Here is a 24,909-nt window from a genome sequence, read left to right on the forward strand (position 1 = left end):
TCGAGAGGTACCATATTCATCTTTGTTTCCGCACCGAAGTGAGAAGAGCCATCATTGCAGTAAGAGAGCAAGCTAAGGGCAATTTCCCCAGAGGGTACAGTTCACAGGTGAAAGCTGAGGCGCAGGGTGAGGCAATTGGACAGAAGTAAATGTCGGGTGTCGGAGCAGGCAGTGGGGGGCTTTGCCACCGAACAATCACCTGGCGGCCAGCGGGTCGCCAGTAACACTATGCCATAGCTATGCGCAGCTATCGATTACCTTATTGAACTTAGTACTCCTTAAATATACCTCGTGCTTGTTGGTAAGTTTACTAATCCTCAAGCAAACGGCGCTATTTCGTATAGCACTACAATTGAAGTTTTCGCCATAAAGCGGTGGAGGCTTGAACATCCTATAAATATATACTGAAATACCACGCAGGCTAAACGTTTGTCTCCCTACAAATAGCCACAGAGGGAGCAAGAATTAAGCACTTCTGTGCTAAGTGCATTGCAACAGGCAAATATATCTTCCCGTGGTCCAATCAATCACACCAAACTAATGAACTGCTATCAAAGTGCGGCTTCCGAAAAAAGATTTGGTTTCTACGAAAATGCAGCCCTAGTTTTGGAGATGATGAGGTACAGATTTGTGAGAAACTTCTTATTTGAATGAGTTTTTCCCGGCGGTGATAAACGTTTTTTTGTCTATGATGTTCTACGCAGAATCTGCGCTACTATTTGGAGCTTCGCAAAGACTGGTCCTTTTCCCAGGAAATTTAAAAAAGTACTCATAATGCCCGTGTTTAGACACGTTGGTTTTATTGTATCTTTGAAATTGCCATTCCCACTTTCCGAGCATGGGTATATAGAATACATTTTTCACCATTTTTAGGCACTTGTTAAATATTGCGCTTGTGGTGCTGAGAAGCAAGAAGACAAATAAAGCGGCACTGTGCCGAAAATACCACTTCATCTATTGTTTTGCTCCTTTTGTAGAAGTTCTCAAACCCTCAATCAAAAACCTCCCGATTAACTGAATTCGCCAACTTGCTTTGACAACTTCAAAGTTTACCCGAGCTCGGTGTGAGACGTGATTCTGCTGTTCGTAGAAAGGGAACAGGATATCGCACACACTGCCCGGGGTGCGCTAACAACTGAGTTTAATTTACTGTCCTCTAAGCTGAAAGCAAGTTTCGTAAGGAAAAATTGGTTCGGTACGTATGTGCAAAACGCAATGTAAAGTTTCGTTGTTTTTGGGGCAGAATAGAAAGCATACAATAGATGCTCCATGACCTGTGAATTCATTTGTTACGCTTACGAGATCACGGGAGCCACCCGATACTCGGTTATCTTCATGGTTATCGGTGTGTGTTCCTATGAGGTGGGGTTAAAAGAACGACCATGCTACCATTTAGTTAACTGAGATGCTTATCTAAAACTTGATGGATATTGGTTTATTTCTTGCTTGTCGTGTGCAAGAGATATCGGAGGTAACTTCTCTCTCAAAATTCGTATCATTGTAGCACAAAGTATGCTTCTCTCAACGCCTGACACGAATGCAAGCCTGAGCACATGTTTGAGATTTATGAGCAGTAGTGGGAAACGAAAATAAATGTAGATAATTTAGTTGAGCACAGAGGCAGCCACGCCTTTTCTAGCTGGGTTTGGTTGTAACGTATCTCATGCAGTGGTTGCTAATTTCAGTAATAATTCCCTCTTCGTAGCTGGTTCCTTCTGTGCCCTTTAGTGTTTATTAGTGAGCATATTGGTGTGGCTGGTGATGATAATGCAAAGGAAGCAAAAATGTTGAATTATGAAAAGAAACTTTAAAGGAGTGCTTTTGTTACTACAGCAGATATTACAAGCAAGCGCAATGGTCTGTGATATCTACAACATGTTTTAAATAGGTGTTTGTTATTTCCCTCAGGATACAACATGCAGAAAATTTACCCAGAAATTTTGGTGCTTTGCGATTCGGCATTTCGCACTCAGTTCCCTTCTGAGAAGACACTTATTCGTTACATCCTAATTTCTTTCAACGCCGTAAGTACTGCGTACCTTCACGCAATCATCTAAGAAAAGTCTAGTCGCGTTCTGTCCACTGTGTTTGGGTTTGTAAGGTTCGGGGTAGGATTGAATTCAGCAGGATAATAATATTAACTTTAAAATCCAATTTGATTGCTTTACCTCTTCTGGGGAGGGTTGTGCGGAACCATTCTCATGAAGGCGAAAAACCTATTCCTAGGTCACCTTGAAACTAAGGCGAGTGAGCTCGTAATGCAGTGTTTCTCTAAACTTCAAAGTAAATCTCAGCTGGAGGTCTGTAAGCGCAATTGCAAGTGGTTATTCCACACCGTGGTAGCTTAGTAACTGAGGATTACGTTCCTTAGCCTGCAGTAACAATACGATCCGGAGTACGGCGCATCGTCTTCAGAGTGCGAAAAAAAGGGCGTGTGTCAAAATATCACGGCGCACTTTTTATGAGTTGTTTAAACTCAGAATATTACGTAGCCGCCTGCTACAGCGCCCTTCATAGCTTAAGTGAAACTACACTCCCCCTTTTCCAAAAAAAGTAGCATGCAGTGGTTCCGAAAAAGACCCAAAACACAAAAAACTGACGCAAAATTTGCGCTAGTGTACTACAAATTGGCAATCAGCATCTCCGTAAAACGAAACACTAAGAAGTCTTATCAAAATAGCCTCGGCACATTATTGTTAAAAACCTCATCTTTATTGAAAACTCCCTTTAAAAACGAATTGCTGTTCCAAAATTTGCCATGTGCAAGTACACAAGTTATTTCCAGGGTTTTAAGACACCTGACGTCACGATAAGTAGTGTTAGGTGAATCCCCATTAGAGCGAGATTTTTATACGTTATACCAGAACATATTGAACAAGCTTCTCACATCTCTCAAAAATGTTTTTTGGTTAGCAATGTTCCTCCTCCGTCCAGGGGGACCCATGCTTAAAAATTCAGACATGGGGGTAAAGAAAGAGATTAGAACATACCGGAAGTATTTGACGCTAAATAAAGCTGAAAAAATGAGGCATACGTTTGTAGGCAATATCCTGTTATGAAAACGTTTTTTCGAGACGACAAAGCAATTGCTTTTTTATCTTCGAAATATTTCAGCAGGGTTCTGTCTTTCGTGATGTGAACTGCTTTGCGCCTTCTGTGTTCACTCATCAGCGTCAGTTTTTGAAGGTGCATTACACTTTATAAAAGTAATAAGGCAGCACACTGCATGTGAAATAATTACTGTTTCCTCAAAATACTTTCGGCAACAGATACAATAATGCGACCACATAGTTGTCACTTATTCAGAAGGGAAAATTTGTTTTTGCGCTGTTAGGCATGCCATAAATAATGTCTAAATAAGAAGCAGCCAGTAGTGCCTTTATTCTTGACGAATTAGAAAACGCAATGTCTCGCTGAACATAAAAATAGTGGCGTTCACATGCTACGGCGGCAATAGTGTTGGAGTCCCCGAAAGACGTACCTTCATGTAATCTCTTCAGGTATGTGGAAATTTCTGGAAAAAAAAAGCGGGGTTTCTGCAAAATTTGCATGACTGAAGCGGATTTTGCACTGGAAAATATCTACGATTGTGTTTTTCCTTAGTAAAACAACGTGCTATTATTAATGCAAACAGTTAAACTCAGTGCATTGCATGCTCCACATAAATTGTTCGTTCGGGCCTTTATGCGCAACACAACCAACATTCCATACAATAAAACTGCTAGATGGGTTTACGTTCACGGTCAAACACAAGGCAAAAGAACATGGTGTGTGTGTGTTTAATTTATCCTTCTGTTTTACTACCATGCAACGACTGCCTGCCGCGATTAGGCACAACTGTCCGTTTTTTCTTAGCTATAAATTGTTTCGGAGCACCGGAGATGCACGCACCATAGCTTTTATGCGTTCTTACTTTCAAGAATAGTGAAATTTCTTGAAAGCATTGAATGCCCTTGAGCGCCATTTCAGCAACCCATCACAGCAAAAAAGCAGCACGCGATGGTTCTGAAATAAACTCCAAAATACACAAAACGCACATATCTACATTTACATTTTTGGCATGCATCCAACCATATTCAGTGAATCATTGCAGTCATTTCTCTTGAGCAGTCCGTTTGTCCTTCGCCATATGTATTCGTGATGCCAGAAAGGGCCGGAATTGTAAGAGCAGTGCATCTGATGTGAAATAAAACTTCAAAAATCACTAATAAAAATACCGAAATTCCATATCGCAATATGACTTAGGTAACATTTATAAGTAGAGAAGGTCATCGCCTTAGGAAATACAGGGCCTGGTGAACTACCCATAGTAATAAATCGTAGATTTAGTATACATAGTGAGGCCCCATGTGCAGGCGATATCTGGTGCACACTACTTATGTATGTTAATTAGGAAAAGTCTAGGCATCTGTATTGCTCGGTAATACTTGTGTTTATGCCACACAAAACGAACCACGGAGGGCACCAAAATTACCAAACTGCCCAGGAAAAAACACCGAAATTTGCACAGAAACGCCGCAAAAGTTAGAGTTGAAAATAATAGTTGAACAATATCTGCTTTGGATACATTTGCCTTTCGTTGGAACAGCTTCTTTCTGAATGGATACCTGCACGTAACCACAGAATCGTCAAAGATTTGAATTAAATCACCAGAAAAAAAAAACTACCCTATGGCGAAACGACAACGACGGGGGAACGCAAAACTTTATAAAATCAAGGTGCACACCAAACAAAGAGCCCATTTCATTCGATGCTGTTTACTGCACTGGAATGGTTGTCCGCAGTGCTTTATTGATACAGCTATTCCACCGCTTTTCTAAGCGCTCACTTATCGTTGTGGGAAGACAGAGGGGTGAATGTTTGTGTAATTTTGATATCCATGCACCTCTCACAAAATCCTACCTGGTTCGACCGTGCAGAATCCCGCAATCAGATAGACGATGGCTTCATCATGCGAGGTATCTAGGTTTTATTCAGGCAACGAGAAGCAAGGTAATTTTTTTTCACTAAAACCACGATTAGCATCGCCAAAAAAAGCTGACTTTTCTGCAGTGCGGTTTGCTTTGACAACAGACGACTACATTAAATAGCCAAAAGCTTCGCTCTATAATGTTTACCATCCGAACTTTTTAAAGGTAAACCAGATATAGGTTGTGTGAGGAAATGTAGATCAGATGCATAATGTAAGAGATTCAAAAGGTTTTAATATAGCATTTACGCGAATGGCAATTAGGCGAGAAGCAAGCACGTTTTCGCGCATAGCGTGAGTGTAGGGCTCCGAAGGAAGACTGGCCAACTGGCTTTATGTTTACCGTCTAACACTAGGCAAAAAGACATGGTGTGTGGGTTTAATGTATTATTACGTTTTACTAGCATGCCAAAAGTGTATGGTGCAAAGAAGCAAGCGGTGGGTTTAAAAGAAACCCAAAAACGCAGAGAACCCCCAGCCAAAGTGAGCGAAAAGGAAGGATGAATGATAATACCCTGACATATTGGCAGCAATAAATGCGTGCCACTCTGGGAACCACGCCACACCACTGCGTAGGATGAACTAGCTGCAGTTAAGGCGACCCTTGTTGTAGTTATTCCACCATGCGATATATACGGGGATTGATTTCCGCGGCCTGAATTACAAGAAGCTGCTTAAGATTCTGCCGCACAGGGACCTGTACAAAATGGTCCCGGACGAAATGGTCCCGGGCAATTTCCGGACTATACTATCCTGGTCAAAATGGTCCAGCGCAAAATGGTGCCAAGTGGAAACCCGGGCAATATGGTCCCAAGGGAAAACCGGGACGAAATTGTTTCGCCAGCTTGAAGCGGGCACTTCGTGAAGCGTTTCGGTGTGCGTTATCACGGTTAATCTGGGCTCCCACACTGGTTACTAACTGATAGAATGTTTCCTCGTATTGATCGTTAGTTATTGTTAGTATTTTATTTTCTTATGCAATCCGCCTTAGCCGGGATACGGTCATTTCCTCACATGAAGTTTTGGCATAGGCCTTTTAGTGGGAAGAGGGAATTGAAGGAACACCCAGCAAAACAGGGAAACAAGTATAGAGGCAGGTGATAATTAGGAAGAGGGTGCTGCTTTCACAGAGCAGATTCCAAGAAGAGGGGTGAGTATTATTCTTCCTGCTTCGTGTTAGGCCGGCAGATTTTTCTCTACCTGGCATGTTGGAATTTCTTTTTTTGTTGAAATGGAAAGGTGTCTGTCTTATCAAAACAATTTTTTGTACATGATTTTACTCTTGGGTTTGACTTCAATTTAGTCACCACGAACACAGTGGCTGCTATGCTTTTGCACAACGGTCATTCTTCCACTAACATCAAAGTTATAGAAGAGACGCTGCATTGAGCCTGTAGGCAAAGGGAAGTTCGCAAGACGACAGTACGAATTCTGACTAACAAATGTGTCCTTAAAGGAAATAGATGAGTCATTCTACTTTCACGTAAGAGAGGTGTTCAGAATATTTCACAAACTGCAGTTGCAGTTAACAATGCAAAATATAGTCTTTCGAAAATTGCATGCCAGCACAGTGTAATCGAACATGACCGACGTCGGATCGCGGCTCATTATTCCTGACTAAAGGCTATTTGCGAAATATGAAAACAAAACAAAAATAAATAAAAAGAAACAGGAAACAAAAACCAAATTTGTTTTGCGTCCCCATGAGAAAGTTTAATGTGAATGATGCTATGCAGCCAAATGACCTATTATAAATAGGCCCATGAAAAGAACAATCTGACCAACTGACCTACCCCCGTATAAAATCGGGCAGTATATCCAGGATGAATGCCTTGTCATCTTCCTGCAGCTTCATTTTACACCTCGAAACTTCAAAAACATTGCAAAACATCTGCGAGATTCGCCTATTTCGATCACTCACCTAAAAACCAATCGCTACAGTTACCGAGGACATTTTAAGGGGTGGGAGGATTGATTTGGGACCATTTTGTCCGTTATTTTACTGGAAACCATATGGTGCGGGGTCATTTTGTGCAGAGTTGTATGGTCCGAGACCAAATTGTCCGGGACCTTCTGGCCCGGAACCGTTTGTCCTACACCCCGCCGCACAGTGCATCTGCATATCCGTTTTACAAATCCGGACTGCGGCTTTCACAATTCGTGACATCATAAAGAATGCTTGGATGTCCCAGTGTTTGCACAAAGTCTTAATAACACTCGTTTGTTCAAAAATCTCAAAACATTTTCACGGCTGTTGCAAGGCAAGTACTTTTATTATTGTTACATTGCCGCCGACAACTTCGGTGACAACGCGTCTGAATGCCATGAGCTTCCATGGCGCAATACATAAATATTTACGCACGCCTTCTCAATCTGTTGAATCATTCACAAGCTCTCGAACCGAACTAAATCAGATACATGACTAGGGCGAGGATGATTTCCGAGGTAACAAGAAAAAGGGACTAAATTTATACCCCATAGATTGAGTACGTACGGCAAGAAAGGTACGCACCCAAAACACATCTGTGCGCATCCGCAACAACGTGTCGTCGAAGACCTTTTTAGATTCGCCGGTGAACTTCATCCGGACGGGCACCAGCCTCCTCGTCTGTCGATGTGACAGGTGACGTGTGCATGGTTCCCTCGAATTACCAGCTATGCGCCAGGGCCTGGGAACAGACTCTACCTAATTAACACCGGGATTAGGGCGAGCCGACGTGATTTAGGCCACGCATAATAACTATTCCGCAGTAGGGAAAGTTCAACGTAGGTGAGGGACAACGATGGTGCCTCCGTAACTTGAAGAAAAGTTATTATCGATACGCAGAGTAACTTCGAAACCATTGTAGATAAGGTTGATATGTTCAGTTTGCTATGTGCTCCAGAGCACAGCGCTTCACGTCACTCTCCGATTTATCTAGTTGAAACGTCCAAGCATGGCGTTGTCATTCACAGCCATTTGTTTCTATCGTCGTCACAACGTATAATATCGGACTTCGGTGTTATGAGTGAACCTTGTTTCGAAAAATATGAAATATACTCCAAAACTCTACTCTAACAAAAAATGTTTCCTTCCTCGTCGTGATTGTATTGAAATAGAAAAATGTTAGTTTTCCTAAAGGTTTCAAAATTAAAATGAACATGATACACACGTCGATGGTTAATAATGCTTGAGATTCCTTTTTCTAGTGTTGACAGCAGTTTTTGAATACCTTCGCCATCTAACAAGATTCGGATTCTGTTGACTCTGATAGATCGTGCAGAAGCCGTAGGCTCTGTTGCACTGCACGTAGCAACGGGGATAACATTGACGATATGTGCAAACACCAGCTCTAACACTACCTGCGGCTCACGTGCATGATGTTATCAAAATAAACGGCGCCTTCTTAAAACGAGTCAGAACGCCAAGATCGGTCGTTCTTGTCCAGTGTGAGGCGTGCAGGTTGCCGCTGGCCAAAGCTAGAAGAGGGAAGGCTCGCAAATAGACAAGGACCAAAAGAAATAACACCTGACGTGCGTCGACCAATTTGTCCTTTGAAATGTCACACTCTCCTTTGTCAATAACGGCTATATTAACAAGCCGTTCTCAGTGCATGCCGTGTTTTGCTGTTTTGTTGCCCGCTCCGGAAAACCTTTTTGCTAGATCGGCTCCCCTATTGCTTTCGGAATAATTGTTTGTTACCTCACAAGACGCCTAATCTTTACGAGCCGCACGCAGCGAATATACAGCGCACACAGATTACTTTTTGAAACAAATAATTTGCTCAGGTACTATAAGTTACTTCATTACCTTCTCCCTTATGCATCCAGGTAAACTTGCGGTACTTAACCGTGACCGACCCGGAGGTTGAACTTAGACTTCGGGCTATAGAGATACTCACGGTGGGTTTGTTTCTCTTGTTGCTCGTAAGCAAATGTTTCTCAGGATTGGAACATTTAAAAAAATTGTTTTTTTGAACAGCCTCAAAAGGAAGAGTTCATTAAGCGCGCACCCAGTAACCCTGGAATTATTGATGGGTTTTTAACGCTGTCATCACTGCGCCATTTTGTTTTCGTCGGAGGATTTACGTATTCGGCATACGATATTGTCTACGCAATCACAGGGTGAGAACCACGTGCGCCATAAACATTGCCACTATTTTCCGCAACACGCAGATGAAAATTTCTAATCCCGATTTCCTAACTCTTTCTTATCTCGAACTAGTCTAGACATAGCCGATGTCAGAAACCGAAGAGTGGTAAAGAGAACTGTTATGGGTGAGTGCATTACAACTACTACTCTGATAACAGTTTTCAGTATGCCGTCTAGCTTCACATTAGGTTTTCATCTCAAAGTCCAATAAATACGTTGGGCAGACTTGTTAAAGGTGCTTACGTTTTAGAGAAAAACGGGTGATAGCCTGCGAGACTGGACCCCAATTGTACTTTTCGCACGTTTTATATATCATGACAGGAGTGACGGAGGCCTAAGTGTAAACTTTTGGCATACCTTTTGGCTTTTGCTTGCAGAAAGAGAGGACCGTTGTAATAATAAAGGGAACCAAAATTTCACACCTGAATTGACTGCTAACCACAAAGTATTATTACAAAATCAGAAAAAATTACAAGTGCTAGCACCACCAGTTTAAGTTTTGTTGGTATATGACGGCCATGTAGCAAGTTCGGCATTCTGTCCGGAGGCCCTTTTCGAAGTAGTTCATCGTTTTTTGAGTTCAAAATTATGTTGTCCCCCAAATAAAAATCGACTGTTGCATAAAAATGGTGTCTGGCAGATGAATAAAAAAGCTTATATTCTTGGACTCTGTGTGAAGGTTTCCACAGAGTGCTCCAGAAGCCCTAAGATGAAATGTTTTGCAGGCTATGGTTATGTGGCTGCCGCATGTGGAATGTTCCGAGTTGCTCTTGGAGAAGATTCCGGTGAAACGTACAAAGGTGTACGAGTTATGGCCCATGAAATCGGACATGTGTGAGTACCACAGCTATATTGGCTATATTGGCTATATTGAGCTAAATGGCTATATTGGGCTAAATGGCTATATTGAGCTACACAAAAAACAGCTAACAATAGACAAACCTAAAGATTTTTAGATCAACTAATGTTCAACTAATGTCACCTAGATCAACTTAGATCAACTAATGTCGCCTAGATTCTTCCCGGATAAGAGCTGCCGGAGTCTGCTTTCTTCAGGCACCTCACGACGATTTAGCACCGTCTTTGTGCTGGTGTCGTCCGTATCTTCAAACGGGGTTTACGCCAAAATGTCCTCGATAGAATCGGCGACTTCTTGGGGCACGCCTGCGACGCCATCAATGTACTTTGCCGATTGCGACATGATGTACCGGCGCTAGATGCGGGCCTTCACTCGGTGAACCAAACCCTTGTGTTTTAAGGCGAAAAAGTAGTAGGTTTAGTATTGTGGCAAACACCACAGGCCTGGTGTCAGCGATGTTGTTGTCGGATCTCATCCCGTCAATTTCACTAGAGCGTTGTCCGGGTCACCAATTTTGTAACAGCATGCCGATTGAGACGAGAAAACAGAGATTGCGCAGGTTCGCAATTTTTAGGCATGGCTGTGTCTTTTCGAAAGAAGTGTACCTTGAGCGGGTCCCCTGACGAGAAATACAAGAGGGACCACCGCGTTTTCTTAAACTAGCGAGGCAAAAGGCGCATCATCGAGCAGACAGGCTCGGCGCCTGGAGTCGGGCGGACAACCGGGTAAGCATGCCCCCGAATGGCGAATGTTGGAGGGGAAGAGAGAATGAACCCGCAGTGAGCTGCTGCGGCATCGAAAAGAAGCTTCCACTGCAAAAAGAGCATTCTTCTCGACAGGAGGGCGGTACGTACCCAGCTTTCTCGCTCAAAATTACAACCTCTCGGGAACCTGGAAAAACCACTTTAGGAAAATGATATTTGGCATAAAGCTAGAAGTCAACGTGAAGATTAAAACGCTAAAAGAAGATTTCAGGTTTCTGAATATTTGTTTGTGTATTTCGCTGTCAAATCTAACTCCCCATGCACTTTTATGGGATAGTTTTCATGGCTAAGGAACACAGTCGCGCAACGTGCGCGACTTGAACCTGTGCACAAAGCAAGTATTCACCCCAAATATTAGCTGTGCAAAAGAAGTTTTCATTTCGCTAAAAAATTGCAGAGTAATCACTGTTGAAAGGACTGCCATGAGCGGGAAAGCTGCACATGTTCCGAGAAGAGATGAAAATGCGACCACCACTGGGAACCGCCTGAATGGCCATGCCATGATGTTTCCACGATGATTTCAACAAAACGATATGCTGCGCTCCGATACTTTCAAGTAAAAATCGCTCCTTTGCATGTAGCGGGCGACCGAACGAAGCACTGCAGACGGATCGATATTTCTGCGAGTTGATATTTTGTGAACGACCTATACGTACAACATCATAAATACACAGATACTAGTGGAAGGAAATGACATTTTCTTGCCCTAACGTCTGAGTATTTCCGGTGTCAGTCGAAGACAGAGCGAAGATTAAAAAAAACTTCTCCAACCTAAAGCAAAAACACAAACTAGTAAATTTAAGGGTCTGCATAACCTATCCATCACCTCCGTGAAAAGGGCAGACAACCGCATCATCTGCTACTGCAACCGCCACGTTGCTTCTCTTTTTTCAAGCTGCGTGCTTAGGAGACAGGGGTCTGCTAAGAGATTGTCGTGCGCACGCGTATTCCGTGATTAGAAAATCCCTCTAGAACCAACCAAACTTTGGTGTAGTTTTGTAGGTTGATCTCAACTGGAAAAGAACGGAGCAAACTTTGTTCACAAAAAAAAAACACGCAGGAGCAGCAAACGATGTAATGCACACGGAAGCGCCTTTGCGTGCGCCCGCTTCTGCGTTCGTTTGTCGTGTGTTTACCGGCTTTTTAGTGCGCAAGCCTGTCGGCGGTTAGTACAGCGGTTTGGCAGCGGCGATGGTGACGGCGTCAGCGTTGTAAACGTGCGAGCGATGCCAGGAACTAAACGGCAGAGGCAAATGGGGCGAAAGCGCGTGGGGGATGGCTGTATGCTGAGCCCGCACGAGACGATCGTTGGAGCGATTAGCGAAATTATGAAAGGGAGGGCGGAACGCACTGCTACGGCACTACCTCTCTCACTGCCTCCCCAACACACTTTCTACAGACGCTACTACTCCCTACGTCTCGCAAACAAACCAGGTGACTTTTGCACGGGAGGTCAAGCAGGATTTGCAACGACGCGGTACCCGGCTGCGGGGACGTGCTTTGAGATTACAGCACTGTAGCAGGCTGCGGCGTGTGTTCGCTGATCACGCGATAACTTCCCATGACACACGAGATATGCGCCGTGACCGAGAACGAGGCAGTTCAAACTGCGCACACATTTCGCTGTAGGGAGCCTAGTTTGGTACATATGGTACATTTGATTGATTGTGGGGTTTAACGCGCCGACGCAACGCAGGCGATGAGGCGCGCCGTAGTGGAGGGCTCCGGATTAATTTCGACCACCTGGGGATCTTTATCGTGCGCCGAAATCTCGTACACACGGGCGTTTTTGCTTTTCGCCTCCATCAGTAAAGCGGCCGCCGCGGCCGGGAATCGAACCCGCGACCTCGTGCTCAGCAGCGCAACGCCTTAGCCACTGAGCCACCGCGGCGGGTATATGGTACATTTCATTTGACACATTCGATTATATAATTAAGCGCAATCCAGAAACATTACGATGCGTTGTATTTGGAAGATTCATTACCCTGAAAACAAAATGCGGCGCTTGCGTATGTAAAGAGACCACGAAAAAAGTTACCTGCAAAGGGACGCCCCCGGGGGCTTACAAGTTTATTTCACCTGAAATGACGTCGGTGATGTTTGCTTGCATGCGCTTTGTAAGCAACGGCCGCACGGATTCCTCGTAAGATTGTAGCGCGTCTAGTGAGTCTTCTGTCTCCTCGTGCGTTCTCACAAACATGCGCCCCCGACCAAGGGCATCCATCACTTGAGTCGGTGTCGGCCTTTTTTTTCAAAATGCCGATAAGTTAACAATCAGATACAGGGGGACATACCACGTGGGAACGCACATTTGTAACAGATGGCACCAGCCGGTGAACTAAGTTCAAAATTACAACTCCCGTTTCGCAACCCGCTGTTTAGTGAAGCGGGACAAATGTTCTTGTGATGTTATCTTTGGCACGTCATGAATCAATTTTGAGGTGTTTCATACAACATGAACCGAAATAAACTTTTTGAGGTGTTTTTTCTTGATAAACATTAAATCGGCACAGATTATGGTATTGGTTTCTGCCACGTCTGCTACCAACGGCAGAAATGGCCGAAAACTGGTACTTACGACGACAAATTTCAAACAAAAAGGTCATATGAACGCTTGAAATAAAACAAAAATAAACTTTGCAGTGAAATAGAGACCAATAAAATGAAAGAGCGAATAATGAAAGTAGTTGTATGTGCTTACCACCCAGTACCTACCAGTGTTGCAGTGGAGCGAGACAACGCGCTTAAAAATGCGCCGTGCCCTAATCCAGTTACGTCCCCCAAGTAATGAGGAAATAGGATGAATCGCATTTTAAAGCGATTGAACACCGCGTCAAAATGTTATCATTATGTTAGGTGGGCACCGCTAGAGCTCCGAGTTCCGCTCAATCTCGGGCGTTCTGGAATAGCACGCCTGGTTTTGTTAAATGGTAGTTTCACTATATTACGGCTATTTGTGGGTTGGAACGGCGTGTTCGTCGAGCAGAGACGCTAGAAGTAGCTGTCGCCAGATCTGTCAGCCGGGGTCCTATGAAAACGTACCGGTTGGTACCTAAAGGCGCTCGACGGGCAGTGCGGTTCCAAATTTGTGTGACACAGGCACAAATGGACTGAACTTACAATTTTCTCTATGACACGAAACAATGAGCTACCCGCCGCCTGCAGCAACTACTGTGACAATGCGTGGACACCCAGCATCCTGGTTTACACTCATGTAGCTTAGGGTTCCGAAGAGAATTGTTCCTTTTGAGAGATGTGGATTGTTTGCAGCAAGAACGAAAGAGATAGAGCATATTAGAAAAAAAATTGTGAATATACTGAAAAGTGTTATAAAGAAAAAAAGCTCTGGGATCCTTAGAGGTCAAAACACTACCTGTAAACGCAAAGTCATCAAGCGTGTTCACAAAAGAACGTGTCTCTGGCTTAATTTATTGACTATCAATGGTCGTTCTTTGCGCTTCATGGTTTAAACTGTAAGCGCTTTGACTACTACAGGATATATTAGTAAATACCTAAGAACGTTTAGTCTAGTGGTGCAGAATAAGGTTCCCGCGATAAAAAGCGCTCCGACGTGGGCGTGTAAACGAAAGCAACAAGGACCGGCTTCTTCCAAACAAAATCGAATATTAAAAAATACCTATCGTATGAGAAACTCCAAATGATGTAAGCTTTTTATTAACTTTGCGTATTCCTGATACATTCGTCTTTACAGGAAGTAGTGTAAGCATAGCTTAAACAGAATGTGTTGGACATTCTACATCTATTTGTCATTTTGTTTAGCGTTACCGTTGTGTTACGAAGCGTTAATACCAATCTGACCCATTTTACTCACCTGAAGACGTACAAAAGGCTAAAGCGGACACGATTGACCAAATACCGGGTAACATAAAACCCCGCATTAAAGAATAATGGAGAATTGCGGTTGTTTACACCAGGAAAGCATGTTATTTCTAGGTCCTGATCAACACTACTGAAGAAACGGTAACGAGATAGATCGATAGCTACAGTGATATATTTTCATTTAACCTAAAAAGAAGTACATCATGATGGAGGACGTAAGGAAAAACTTCTAAATGCAGCTTGAGCCCCTCTTCCGCCCCACATAGCAGTATCGCTTTGAAGAACATAGTCAAGGCATAATCCGGTAAAATATGCACAACTACAGGTTATAAACGAATGATAAAATTGCATACCGGTGCTCTGTTACACAATTTCAAGTTGTCCCAATAACTCAGTTTTACTCGTCGCACAGAAAAAAAACTTTGATCAACGTAGCGACCTCGATTGTTGCCAACGTTTCGGTAACAATCTGAACTGTAGATCTCTTCGATAGGGGTTTAAGGTAAATATTCCGCTAGCTTTCTTATACTCCTGGTGGGACAAAGTTCTGAAATTTGTGTTGGATAATTTTCTGGGCCGCATTTATGAGAAATAAGAAACTGAATATATATCAGCGGTGAGGATATTGAATTAGAAATTTGTAAAAACAGGCATTCGTCAAAAATCTTGATTATCACTCTAACATGGCCGTTATGAAAATCTCGTGAACAGGTTTTACACAGTTTTATTCTGTCAGTACAAACTCTATCAGTACAAACTTGTATGATATCTCAATGACCCCGCAATAAAAATAAAAATAAATGGAACAATTTCTTACCGCTTCTTATTCTCTCAGGGGCGGTTTTCTTACGATTTTCACAATATCCAGCTTTTACAGTATGTCAGGAATGGGCTCCTCAAATTCTAATTTTATGAGACATTCAGTTTGCCGTGGTGTTCATACCAAATATTACGCCTTTTCGGCTCGTTATGGGTTTCATTTTAAAAGCCCATTTCGCGCGTTTAGCGCCACAGCAGGGCGATATACTTAAAATTGGTTTTGTGCATTGTAGGTGTACAATTTAGCAGCAAAAGCCACTTGGGTGTACCAAGCGGTGAAACAAATGATGTGGTTTTTAAAAGTACTAATATGCTGCAAAATTGAAACGCCGCAAAATTTCCGGCAAGGGCAAAACCTTGAAAATCACATTTTAGATAATCTTATAGGGTACATATATTACAAAAAGCACTTAAATATCTGGACGGATGACGGACATAATCACAAATTTAGAAAACCACAATTTCCCCCTTTTTCTGGTTAGGGAATAATTTGCGAAAATCCCGCTCAGAGAAACAATAAGTAATTAGAAAAATCTAGTCCGGCAATGTCAATTCCTAAGTCCAGTAGTTCGGCTGGGCTTAGATGCATGGGTCAGTGAGTCAGTAAGTAATTGGGCCACTTCGTTTTACCTGTGTAGATGAGTAACACGAGATGCAACGGAAACAGTTTGGTTGGAAAAATGTCCTACAAATGGCGAACCTAACGCTAAGAAAAAAATTGAAGTGAGTTTCTTTTACAGAGCGGTGTAAATTGAGAAATTTTGGTCACCTCATTGTACGCTTTCTCGGACAAAATTTTAAAATTGGTTTTTGTACCATTTTGCTCGCGGCATTCATAAGCAAATTGAAATTGAATATGTCAAAGCTCTCAAAAGTTAAGGACAACTTTGAAAAACGGGTAATGGGTCGAAAATCTCATTTTGCCTATTACATGGCGTTAAAGTATCGTAAATGTTCTTACACGTTTTTATTAGTTGCCGAAGTCAGCAAAATTGTTTTCAAAATATTAATGGGGCTGCAATAAAAAAGTGTTTCTGAAACAATTTCTTGGCGATTCTCACTTTATCAGGGCCCTAATGTAATAAAAAGCTGCCCTACTGCACTCTACACCATCTTATGCATCGGCGCCCTAAATCTGAAATATCTACAATCATAAGTTTGGCTTGACGATCACAGAAAAGGTTAGGCTTTTTGGGCCCGTCTGGGGGGATAATTACCCTAAATTTTCTTCGCCTATTTAGCGGCGTCGCAAGGCCATATCCTCAGAATTGTCTTTGTTCACTTGGAGTAATAATTACCAAGAAAAATGCATTTCAATGTATCAAGCAGTGCAACATATTTGCGGTACCTTTACAAACACCCAATTTACTCCGACATGCAGATTCGCGCTGTTAGTGTTGGTTCGGGAAAAACTGTAAAAGAACTGATCTTACATGTGCGGGATCATAATTGGCCCATCGGTAATGTGCACATTGGTCAATCAGGCATGTGCGTCAATGTACGGCTCTTGGAGCACCATGGTTCACTCAAGAATAATCCATTTGCACATATCACTCAGCATTGTAAGGCCCACGAGGAAAACAGTGAAGAAAAATGCAACCCATTGTATACGGACACGTGTATTCTTTGGCGATATGATGATGAGTTGACAAGAGAGTTGGTGGAAGCGTTTTTTATTAGAAAAAGTATAGGGAAGTGTATTAGCCACGCTTCTGTGACACTTTACGATACGGAAAATGCTTTCCTCTAAAACACGACGCCTTAGGTTGTGTTTTTTTTGTGGGCTACGATAAGACTGGTGGTGCGCCGCTCTGCAGGGATGACGTTAAGAAACACGTGTGGTGTATGATTGTATATATGTGTTTTCTTTCAAACAAAGATTTAGTTGATTGTCAGCGCCTCTTGTGTCCTCTCTTCATCGTCGTCGTGTTGTCAAGCGCTGTTCAGTATTGCCAGGCAGACTTCTAGATGGGCTCATAATTTTTCTGACACACAATGCAAGAAGCGTAGACCATGTGCGTCAAAGGTGCTCGGCCGCCGAGATCACGGTCATTGTTGATTAGTCGCATTACTTTATTTTCTTAAGGGGGTTATTGCGTTTTGCCCGTGAGCCTAACTGTGTGACTATATTGTATTTCACTGTTTTATGATGAAAGGTGGTGTCAGACCTCGATAAACTGATGTCCATTGGCAGAATGATTTTGGCACTTATCTTCGAAGCTATCTTTGTAATATATTTGTTCTCGGTTTTCACGACTTCCTGTATTTTAAGATTGCTCGTTCGGGATTATTGCTCAGACTACACTGAGCTGTTTTCTATCAACAAGTATCTTCAATAACACGCTTCGTTGCTTTTCTCAGGTTATCCGTTTAATAAATGTATTCATCCAGTGCCTTCTTTGGGATCTGCTATTTGTTAATGAGGAATTTCAAGACTTTTATTTACTTATTTTTCTTCTTATTGAGCTTCACAAATATATTTACCTCCGTGAGCATGGTTTCTCGAAATAAGTTTACTCCCGTCCTAATTGTTTTCTTTCAGCTTCGCTATTTACCCTCTCATTTTGTCTTTGGGTTTTTGGTGGATTTGTAGCCCCCATGGAAGTGTTCAGCACGAAATTTTAAGCGTGGTGACACAAATAAATCTACTACACCAATGGTATCCATGTCTGCACGTTGCAGAAGCAGGGGATATTAACAAGGCAAACAATTTTTTGGAGTGTCGAATATTAAAAAGCCATAAAAACAAAACCTTTATAACGGTGGTGAAGTAGTTTCACAGCTGCCGCCCAGTGAAGAAAGCAGGAGTGTTGGACTCCTTTTATGCGGTTGAAATGTGACCTACGACGGTACAGCGAGGCGCTCGTGGCAGGGACAGTCACGCCTACCAGGGAAAAATTCTGTATTTTTACATCCGCGCAGGCGAAGTGATGTATTGCGTAGGGTGTTGTGTTGAGCTGCTCTGTGGGGTCCCCGTAGAAAGCACCATGTAATGCCAAATGTGCGCTAGTAGTCTCGCTTTCCTTCCAACAAGTTCCCCGAAAGGTGGCGGTACTGTTATTGTGTTACTGATGGAGTCATTAATATTGCCAATAAGATATCATTTTTTATGTTTCCTCCATCCAAATTAGTCTGCTGACACATTCGCCTGCTTAAAGGGACACTGAAGTGAATTTGTCAAGCTCCCGTTTTTGCTTGCACTGCGTAGACTGGCTCAAATTAGCACACTTTTCATCGTTTATCCGGTTGACAAATCGGTAATTATTTTACAAACCGCGAAAGAAGAAAAACTACCATGCGCGGTTTGCGGCGGCCGCACCAACTAAGGCTGTGACGTTGAGAGGAGGGGCGCCGTGATTGGACGATGCCCAAGGTTAGCAATCACAGAAGTTTCGGTTTCGGTTTTGGTTCTGTAAAACATAACCAATGGCTTTGTTGGATGGGCATTCTCAATATCTCAGTAATCATCGTACCGCGCTTCTGCCATGTTGTCGGCTGTAAAATGTACAAGATAAGCCTCCCAGGACGGCTTGTAGTCGTAGCATTCACTAGCCGAGACCTACGCAGTGCATGAACGCCCTCCGCGTACCCGCAGACGCCCAAATGTCATGCGCTTTTCCCCCATATTTGGAGCTCCTCCCTCATGCCTGTATCGTAAAAAGCGTGTTCGCACCAAGCCAAGGGTCTGTTCATTCTGGCCTGTGCCTACTGCCTGCAAGCAGTCGGTGCTTATGGCAATAGCACGCCAACGAGAACTCGCTAGCGCGCCAGTGCCAGCCTGCGCGCGTTTTGTGAACTAGTTCGTGTAGCCATGAACGTTGCGGCCCCAAAAAAGGTGAACTCAATATAGAAAACATCGGCGGAAAACAAAAAAGTTAACTTACAAAAAAAAAAAAAAACAAAGCACGTACCCGCGGGGATTCGAACTCGTGACTCGCAAAACATTTGCAATAAATTCCTAGCGCCTCAGACTGCTAGGCTACGGAGCGGGACGCGAAGGTCTTGCTAATATAGGGTATATATTGTACAACCGGTTTACACTTTTATTTAGTTTTGGCATTTCAAGCCGCTTAGGTGACTATTTGTTGTACTGCGATCGTGCAGTAAGCGTCGCCCGAGTTTCCACAGTAGCTCACGTCTAGCAATTGCATTTCGTAAACGGAAAAGCGTTCGCAGATGCGTAGTCGTGCTGCTGACCACTGTGCTTGTTCGCCCAGCGCAAAAAAGTGCTTCCCGCGCCCTAGTTTTACGCTGTACGGTAAAAATATCAGTTGATTTTATTTGCTTAGTACCGATATTGACTTCGCTGACTCTTCTCCCGCCTTCAAGAGGCCTTATATTTTCCTACTGGCGTACCAGTCAGCGAAGCGTCGCATGTGCAGCGCTTGTGTGAAGCGACCTTGACTTGGAGCTAGATACAGTGTACAAACAAACCAAGTAAAGAAAGGCACATTCTTCCATTCACAAACGTGTCCTGGCTTCGTTTCAACTAAGCGAACGAATTGCGACCAAGCAATTTTTTTTTAACCGCCTTGATTGCGACGACCCGCCGGCGGCCGGCGGACGAAACGCTGGGCCGACTGACTCTGTCGGCCGGGGAGCCGTGCAGTAGCGCTGCCGTGGCGCAGCCAATTGCCAGCTCATCCCCTCCTGACGTCACACAAAAACGCCACAGAAAATGGGCGAGCGTAAAGAGAGGAGGACAGCGTTTTCGAATTAGTTTTTCTACTAAATAAAATCGCGTAAACGCGCCTAGAGTGGTCGAAACATGGCCTGGGGACTCCGGACTACAATTTGCGCTAGTAATCCCGCAATGTTTACATATCACTTCAGTGTCCCTTTAACAAGCCATAAATGTTCTACAAGAATGCTCAGGCAAGTTGCTGCAGGTCTAAATACTGGTTTTGACTAATTGTATGGACCGTTGTGGAGAGTCGTTGCCTTTCTCCTGTTTTATAGATTGGGATGTCCTCACGATGGACAGACCGCCTTCGGCTACGCCAAATATACCCCGGACTCAAGGAGCTGTTCTTGGTACGACGGGTATCTTATGAGCCACCAGGAAAAAGACAGCCGAAGCATGAAGTTTTCTCGGTGCTGCAACCGTCAAATGTCCATTTTTGCCCGGTAGGTGGATATTCAAGTTGCGACGCTTTTAGAGTTGAATTATAATAATGAACCAGGTTTATATTGCTTGGGTAGTTTATGTTCACAGATCATCTTTTAGGCAGGGTAATGTTTCTTGGATGTTGTACATTTTCTTTTGTAAAAAATTCTTTCGGTGTTTTAAAACATTTATTAAGCAATTCAACAAATACGAAAAACCTTGTGATGTTGACATGCGCGCTGGGGATATTTTGTAGTCATGTGAATGGCGTATGTAGAATTTGCAAGTGCACATGTGGCTTTCCAGCATAAACCAAAATTTCTTGTCGTAATCGGGAACGTTTCCTCACTACATGTCCACATGGGGAAGTCGTTTCACTGAACATAAAAATCGCCCTGAAACGTTAGAAAAAAAAAAGAATTCCGGACGCCTAATATCCCGCTGTTTCGTCCACACCTAAAGCTAAGTGGTTAAATTTGTAAATTGGGAAGGACTACTGAACTTCTCTATTGTGGTGGGTACGGAAGCCAGACTGAGGGCTTGTATTTTTGATATGATGAAAGAAATGGGCAGTAATATTCGCGTGTCTTGATAGTAGAAGACGCGGAACGGAAGTAAGAAGTTCGCTTTGGTTAAAACGTAGTATAAATGACTTCGGCGTTTGGCCAATATACTACAGATTGCGAATTGAATATTCTAGCACATAGATTACATATGGGAAGTCGCAGCCGAGGTCACTGTTTATTTTTCAGGCAGTGCATTGAGGCCGAACTGGTGGCTGTTTGCGTGGTAGTCCAGCTTGCGCAAACCTTGCAACGACGCTTGTTGCAGCGATGGCACCCAGATGGAACAAACAGCGTGTAAATGAATGAAGTTGAAATATCTCGCGGGTTTTTAGCTCTGCAGTATACAACTCGTAATGGTTCCGAGCAATTTCTTGCAACCAGTGGTTACGTAACACGCGTTGACGCGTAAGTTTACAAATATTTTGATAAAGAATGTAACATTGTCACGCAGAGCAACCGGCTGCACGAAATTTTCCCCAAACCACCAGGAGTAGTATACCGCATTGCCAAAAAACTGCGGGGTATCTTAACTTCATCCGTAACCACTTTTTACTTTTATCTCGGTACTATCCAGCAGCAAGCTTCGTTGCAAGGCTCGTTAGCGCCCTCTTGGCCCCTCTTCTTCCTCCCTCTGCTTCGGGCCACCCTTGTTTCATAAATTACCCGCCGCGGTGGCTCAGTGGCTAAGGCCTTGTGCGGCTGAGAACGAGGACGCGGGCTTGATTCCCAGCCACGACGGCCGCAATTCTGATTCAGTTGAAAAGCAAAAATTCCCGTGTACAATATCCCCAGGTGGTGAAAATTAATCCGGACCCTCTGCTACAGCGCGCCGCATCGACGGCGTTGCGTAGGTGCGTTAAGCTCTACAATCAATGAAATCAATCTTGATAAAGTGTTCTTCCTTCCTTCTTCCGAGGCGTGTCCCAGAGGAGAGGGACGAGGATCCTGCTAGCCCAGTAAAGGCCTGTGATTGGTATCAACAACAAACATGCTAATGTTTTCACAAAAATAACATGGTCCACAATTCCTCTCTTACTCATAATTCCTCAAGGCATTCATCAAGACACGAGTAGAACACAGACGCAAAGCAACCAAAAGCACGTCTGAATGCGACAATTGACCTCTGGTGGCCTGCCTAAATTATTACCTGTCACGCCGACTGAAAATCGTGTCTTTTTAAAATCGCAGCTCACTGCAATAGGATCTGTCACTGCGTTTAATCCCCCCCAATTGGCAACAAAACCCAATGTGTTTATAGGGCGCACACTTCATAAATAGGAGCAGTAAGACAGCTCTATTCACAAACATAACACCTAAAGTGTCCTCGCATGTAGAGTAACGCCACCGACCATGATGCGCCCGTGCTTTGACTCCTAATGAGGTTATTGACCGTATCAGCTAGAAAGACATCATGTATGTCGCAGACAAATCTGCAACAAAAATAGGCACTTGCGCATGTCCCTTTTAATGCATTCACAAATAATGAGACTTTTCACCCCGAACGAGAACAAAGACGGGGCTCTGTATCCGGTGTGCATATGGAAACGAGACATCGAAGCCTTTCCCGAAAAAAACGAAAGGCTAAAAGATTTCCTTCGGCAAGACAAGGAAACTGAACAAGGTATACGCAATAACTATAATTAAGCTGCTGGCAGTATTCATTGAAAAGTTGCGGAACTCAAACTAAGCCGGCTGTATCCCATAGAAGAAACTCAGAAGAAAGAAAACATGCCTTGCTCGTAAATTTGCAAGAGAGCGAAGATATCGCGGGGTTTGCGATAATACTTTGCCAGTCTCTACAGCACATTATATCAGTTTTCCAAGATCGAAATAGAACCAAACCTACCGCGCAATTTAGTAGTAAAGTATATTTGAAAGTGTTTTCTAGCAAAGTCTGTGCACAGAACAGAAGCTACGAGATGCGCTTATGAAACTCGACCTCACAACAATGAGATTTCCACACGGAAGGTTGCGTTTGTGCGTCGTGGACGGTGATTGCAAACAAGGGTAAAGGGACGGAGAGAAAGCACACAAGTAAGCTGGTAGGAATTCCGTGAGGCCTTTTGTATCCATATTGATGGCACCAGGTGCGTTGTAAACATTTATGTGCCTACAAGCGAAATAGCTCAGGCTAATCGGCACTCTGTACTCGCAATCTATGGTTCCTCTTTATAGGAAAAAATCGACTGTCGCAATAAGTCTACTCTGGCCAGTAAAGCATTCGCTTCTGTTCTTTCGGAACGTCTTTCTGTTATTGTGCGCACGTGCCTTCAATGGTTTAATCACCATGCTCATCGTTAATAGGCAAATGCCGTTCTTCCAACTACTACGTATTGTACGCATGTATTTCCTTCGGCAAATCTGCATAGCTGAACATTTGCTAATCCTAAAGGCATTTCTGCAATCAAAATGCAAGAATGCAGATCAACTTTCTCTATTACTCTCTGTATGTTTTAGAAAAAGCTATTGCGCCCAAAACCGTTGGCTTTTCTTTGCCACTTTGATTATAATAAACTAATCAAAACAAAAACCCAAGCACCACATAATAAAGCAAAATGTGTTTTTTTACATTCCAGAAGGGGTTTCTTTATTGTTGCAATACTTATTTTCACTATTCTAAACTTTTAATGAGAACTCCTCCTGATATTTTTAGAACTCGAGAAGCGCAGTGCCTCATCTATTCAAGCTCCATAACGCGAATCGCACAAGAAGATCAAACGGCCCTCCTTCCAGGAGAAGCAGCGGATCGAAACCAGCAATGCAGAAATGCCTATCCCACAATCAGAGAAACGTATTGGATAAGCGTGAGTAACCCAAATAATTAGCAAACTATAAATTTCAACCGTTTTTCTAAAACTTTGCTTTTTTACAGAACAAGGGTGACGAGAACTGTACTATTCAGTGCTTTGTACCCAGGGATGACGTTTTTGACGAAGATATGGAGTGGCCCACATTTCTTTCAGATGGCTCGCAATGTGGAAATAGTGTGAAAACGGTAGGTAGAAAACAGTCAGTCCAGAGAAAAGCAAGTTCTTCACTCACTTTTTCTGAAATGAAACCAAATCAGTGGTAGTTTACAACCACTGGTTACAAAGCAATTCAAATTTTGTTCCCTCAAACATTACCGATCGAGTTTATTAAATCTTTACGCTACATTCCTGGTTTCTCAAGTACAGTCACGTGCGGTTCGAATTCAGGCGTCTATTTTACCATTACAAGTATGAAGTGCGTACGCTACAAACATGTCGCCTATTTTCCAGGTATGCATAAATGGTGACTGCATTGAAAAACGTGCTAAATACGCAGCTAAAGGAGCGTAGCAACGCGCAAGATGAAGAAACGTATACTGCAAAGTCATATTAAAGACTGCATTAGGCAACATAAACGAAGAAATCTACTCGAAGCAATAGGTGATGTACCAATTGGCTGGTTGTAATAATAATAAAACTATATGTTTGATTCAACGCTTTTTCTTGGGGTCTCAATTTGGGACCTTTTTGGTGATTGTTTTGAATTGCATCTAATATTTTTAATGGCATATCACAATAAATGACCTTAAAGAAACACAGTTTGAGAAACTCTTGCGAGATCAATGTAGTGCACATGGACAGTAAAATGTGGTTTAGATATCTTTTGGTTCATGTCTCGGCGCTAATTGTGCACTTGGTGGTGTTTACGGAGAGATAATGTAAGAGAAATGCCTTGAAGACGAACGGATGGAAGATGGAAACGGAAAACGTAAAATGTTCCAAAGGGTCAGCTAATAAAGTGCGAATTTTATTCTAAGGAGTGAAATAATAATTTTCTTCATAATCATCATAATTCCCATAAAAGCCTAGTGAGGGCCACTGCA

At 43.0% G+C, this 24,909-nt stretch overlaps 1 protein-coding gene across 1 annotated transcript in view; it reads left to right on the plus strand.

The window, feature by feature from the left end:
• The window catches only part of LOC144142069 (venom metalloproteinase antarease TserMP_A-like), a 50,360-nt gene extending 25,897 nt beyond the window's left edge, over positions 1-24,463 (plus strand). Inside the window, exons 6-14 of the mRNA XM_077673498.1 lie at positions 1,909-2,024; positions 8,780-8,851; positions 8,931-9,073; positions 9,174-9,226; positions 9,827-9,935; positions 20,343-20,510; positions 23,710-23,860; positions 23,929-24,051; positions 24,317-24,463. Coding sequence (XP_077529624.1) covers positions 1,909-2,024; positions 8,780-8,851; positions 8,931-9,073; positions 9,174-9,226; positions 9,827-9,935; positions 20,343-20,510; positions 23,710-23,860; positions 23,929-24,051; positions 24,317-24,376 — 995 coding nt within the window. The 3' untranslated portion in view covers positions 24,377-24,463. The remainder of the gene's footprint in view (positions 1-1,908; positions 2,025-8,779; positions 8,852-8,930; positions 9,074-9,173; positions 9,227-9,826; positions 9,936-20,342; positions 20,511-23,709; positions 23,861-23,928; positions 24,052-24,316) is intronic.
• Positions 24,464-24,909: the final 446 nt, after the last annotated feature.

The sequence above is a fragment of the Haemaphysalis longicornis genome, unplaced genomic scaffold (genome assembly GCF_048455015.1).
Source record: "Haemaphysalis longicornis isolate Haplotype H1 unplaced genomic scaffold, Haemaphysalis longicornis Haplotype H1 scaffold_6, whole genome shotgun sequence".
NCBI lineage: Eukaryota > Metazoa > Arthropoda > Arachnida > Ixodida > Ixodidae > Haemaphysalis > Haemaphysalis longicornis.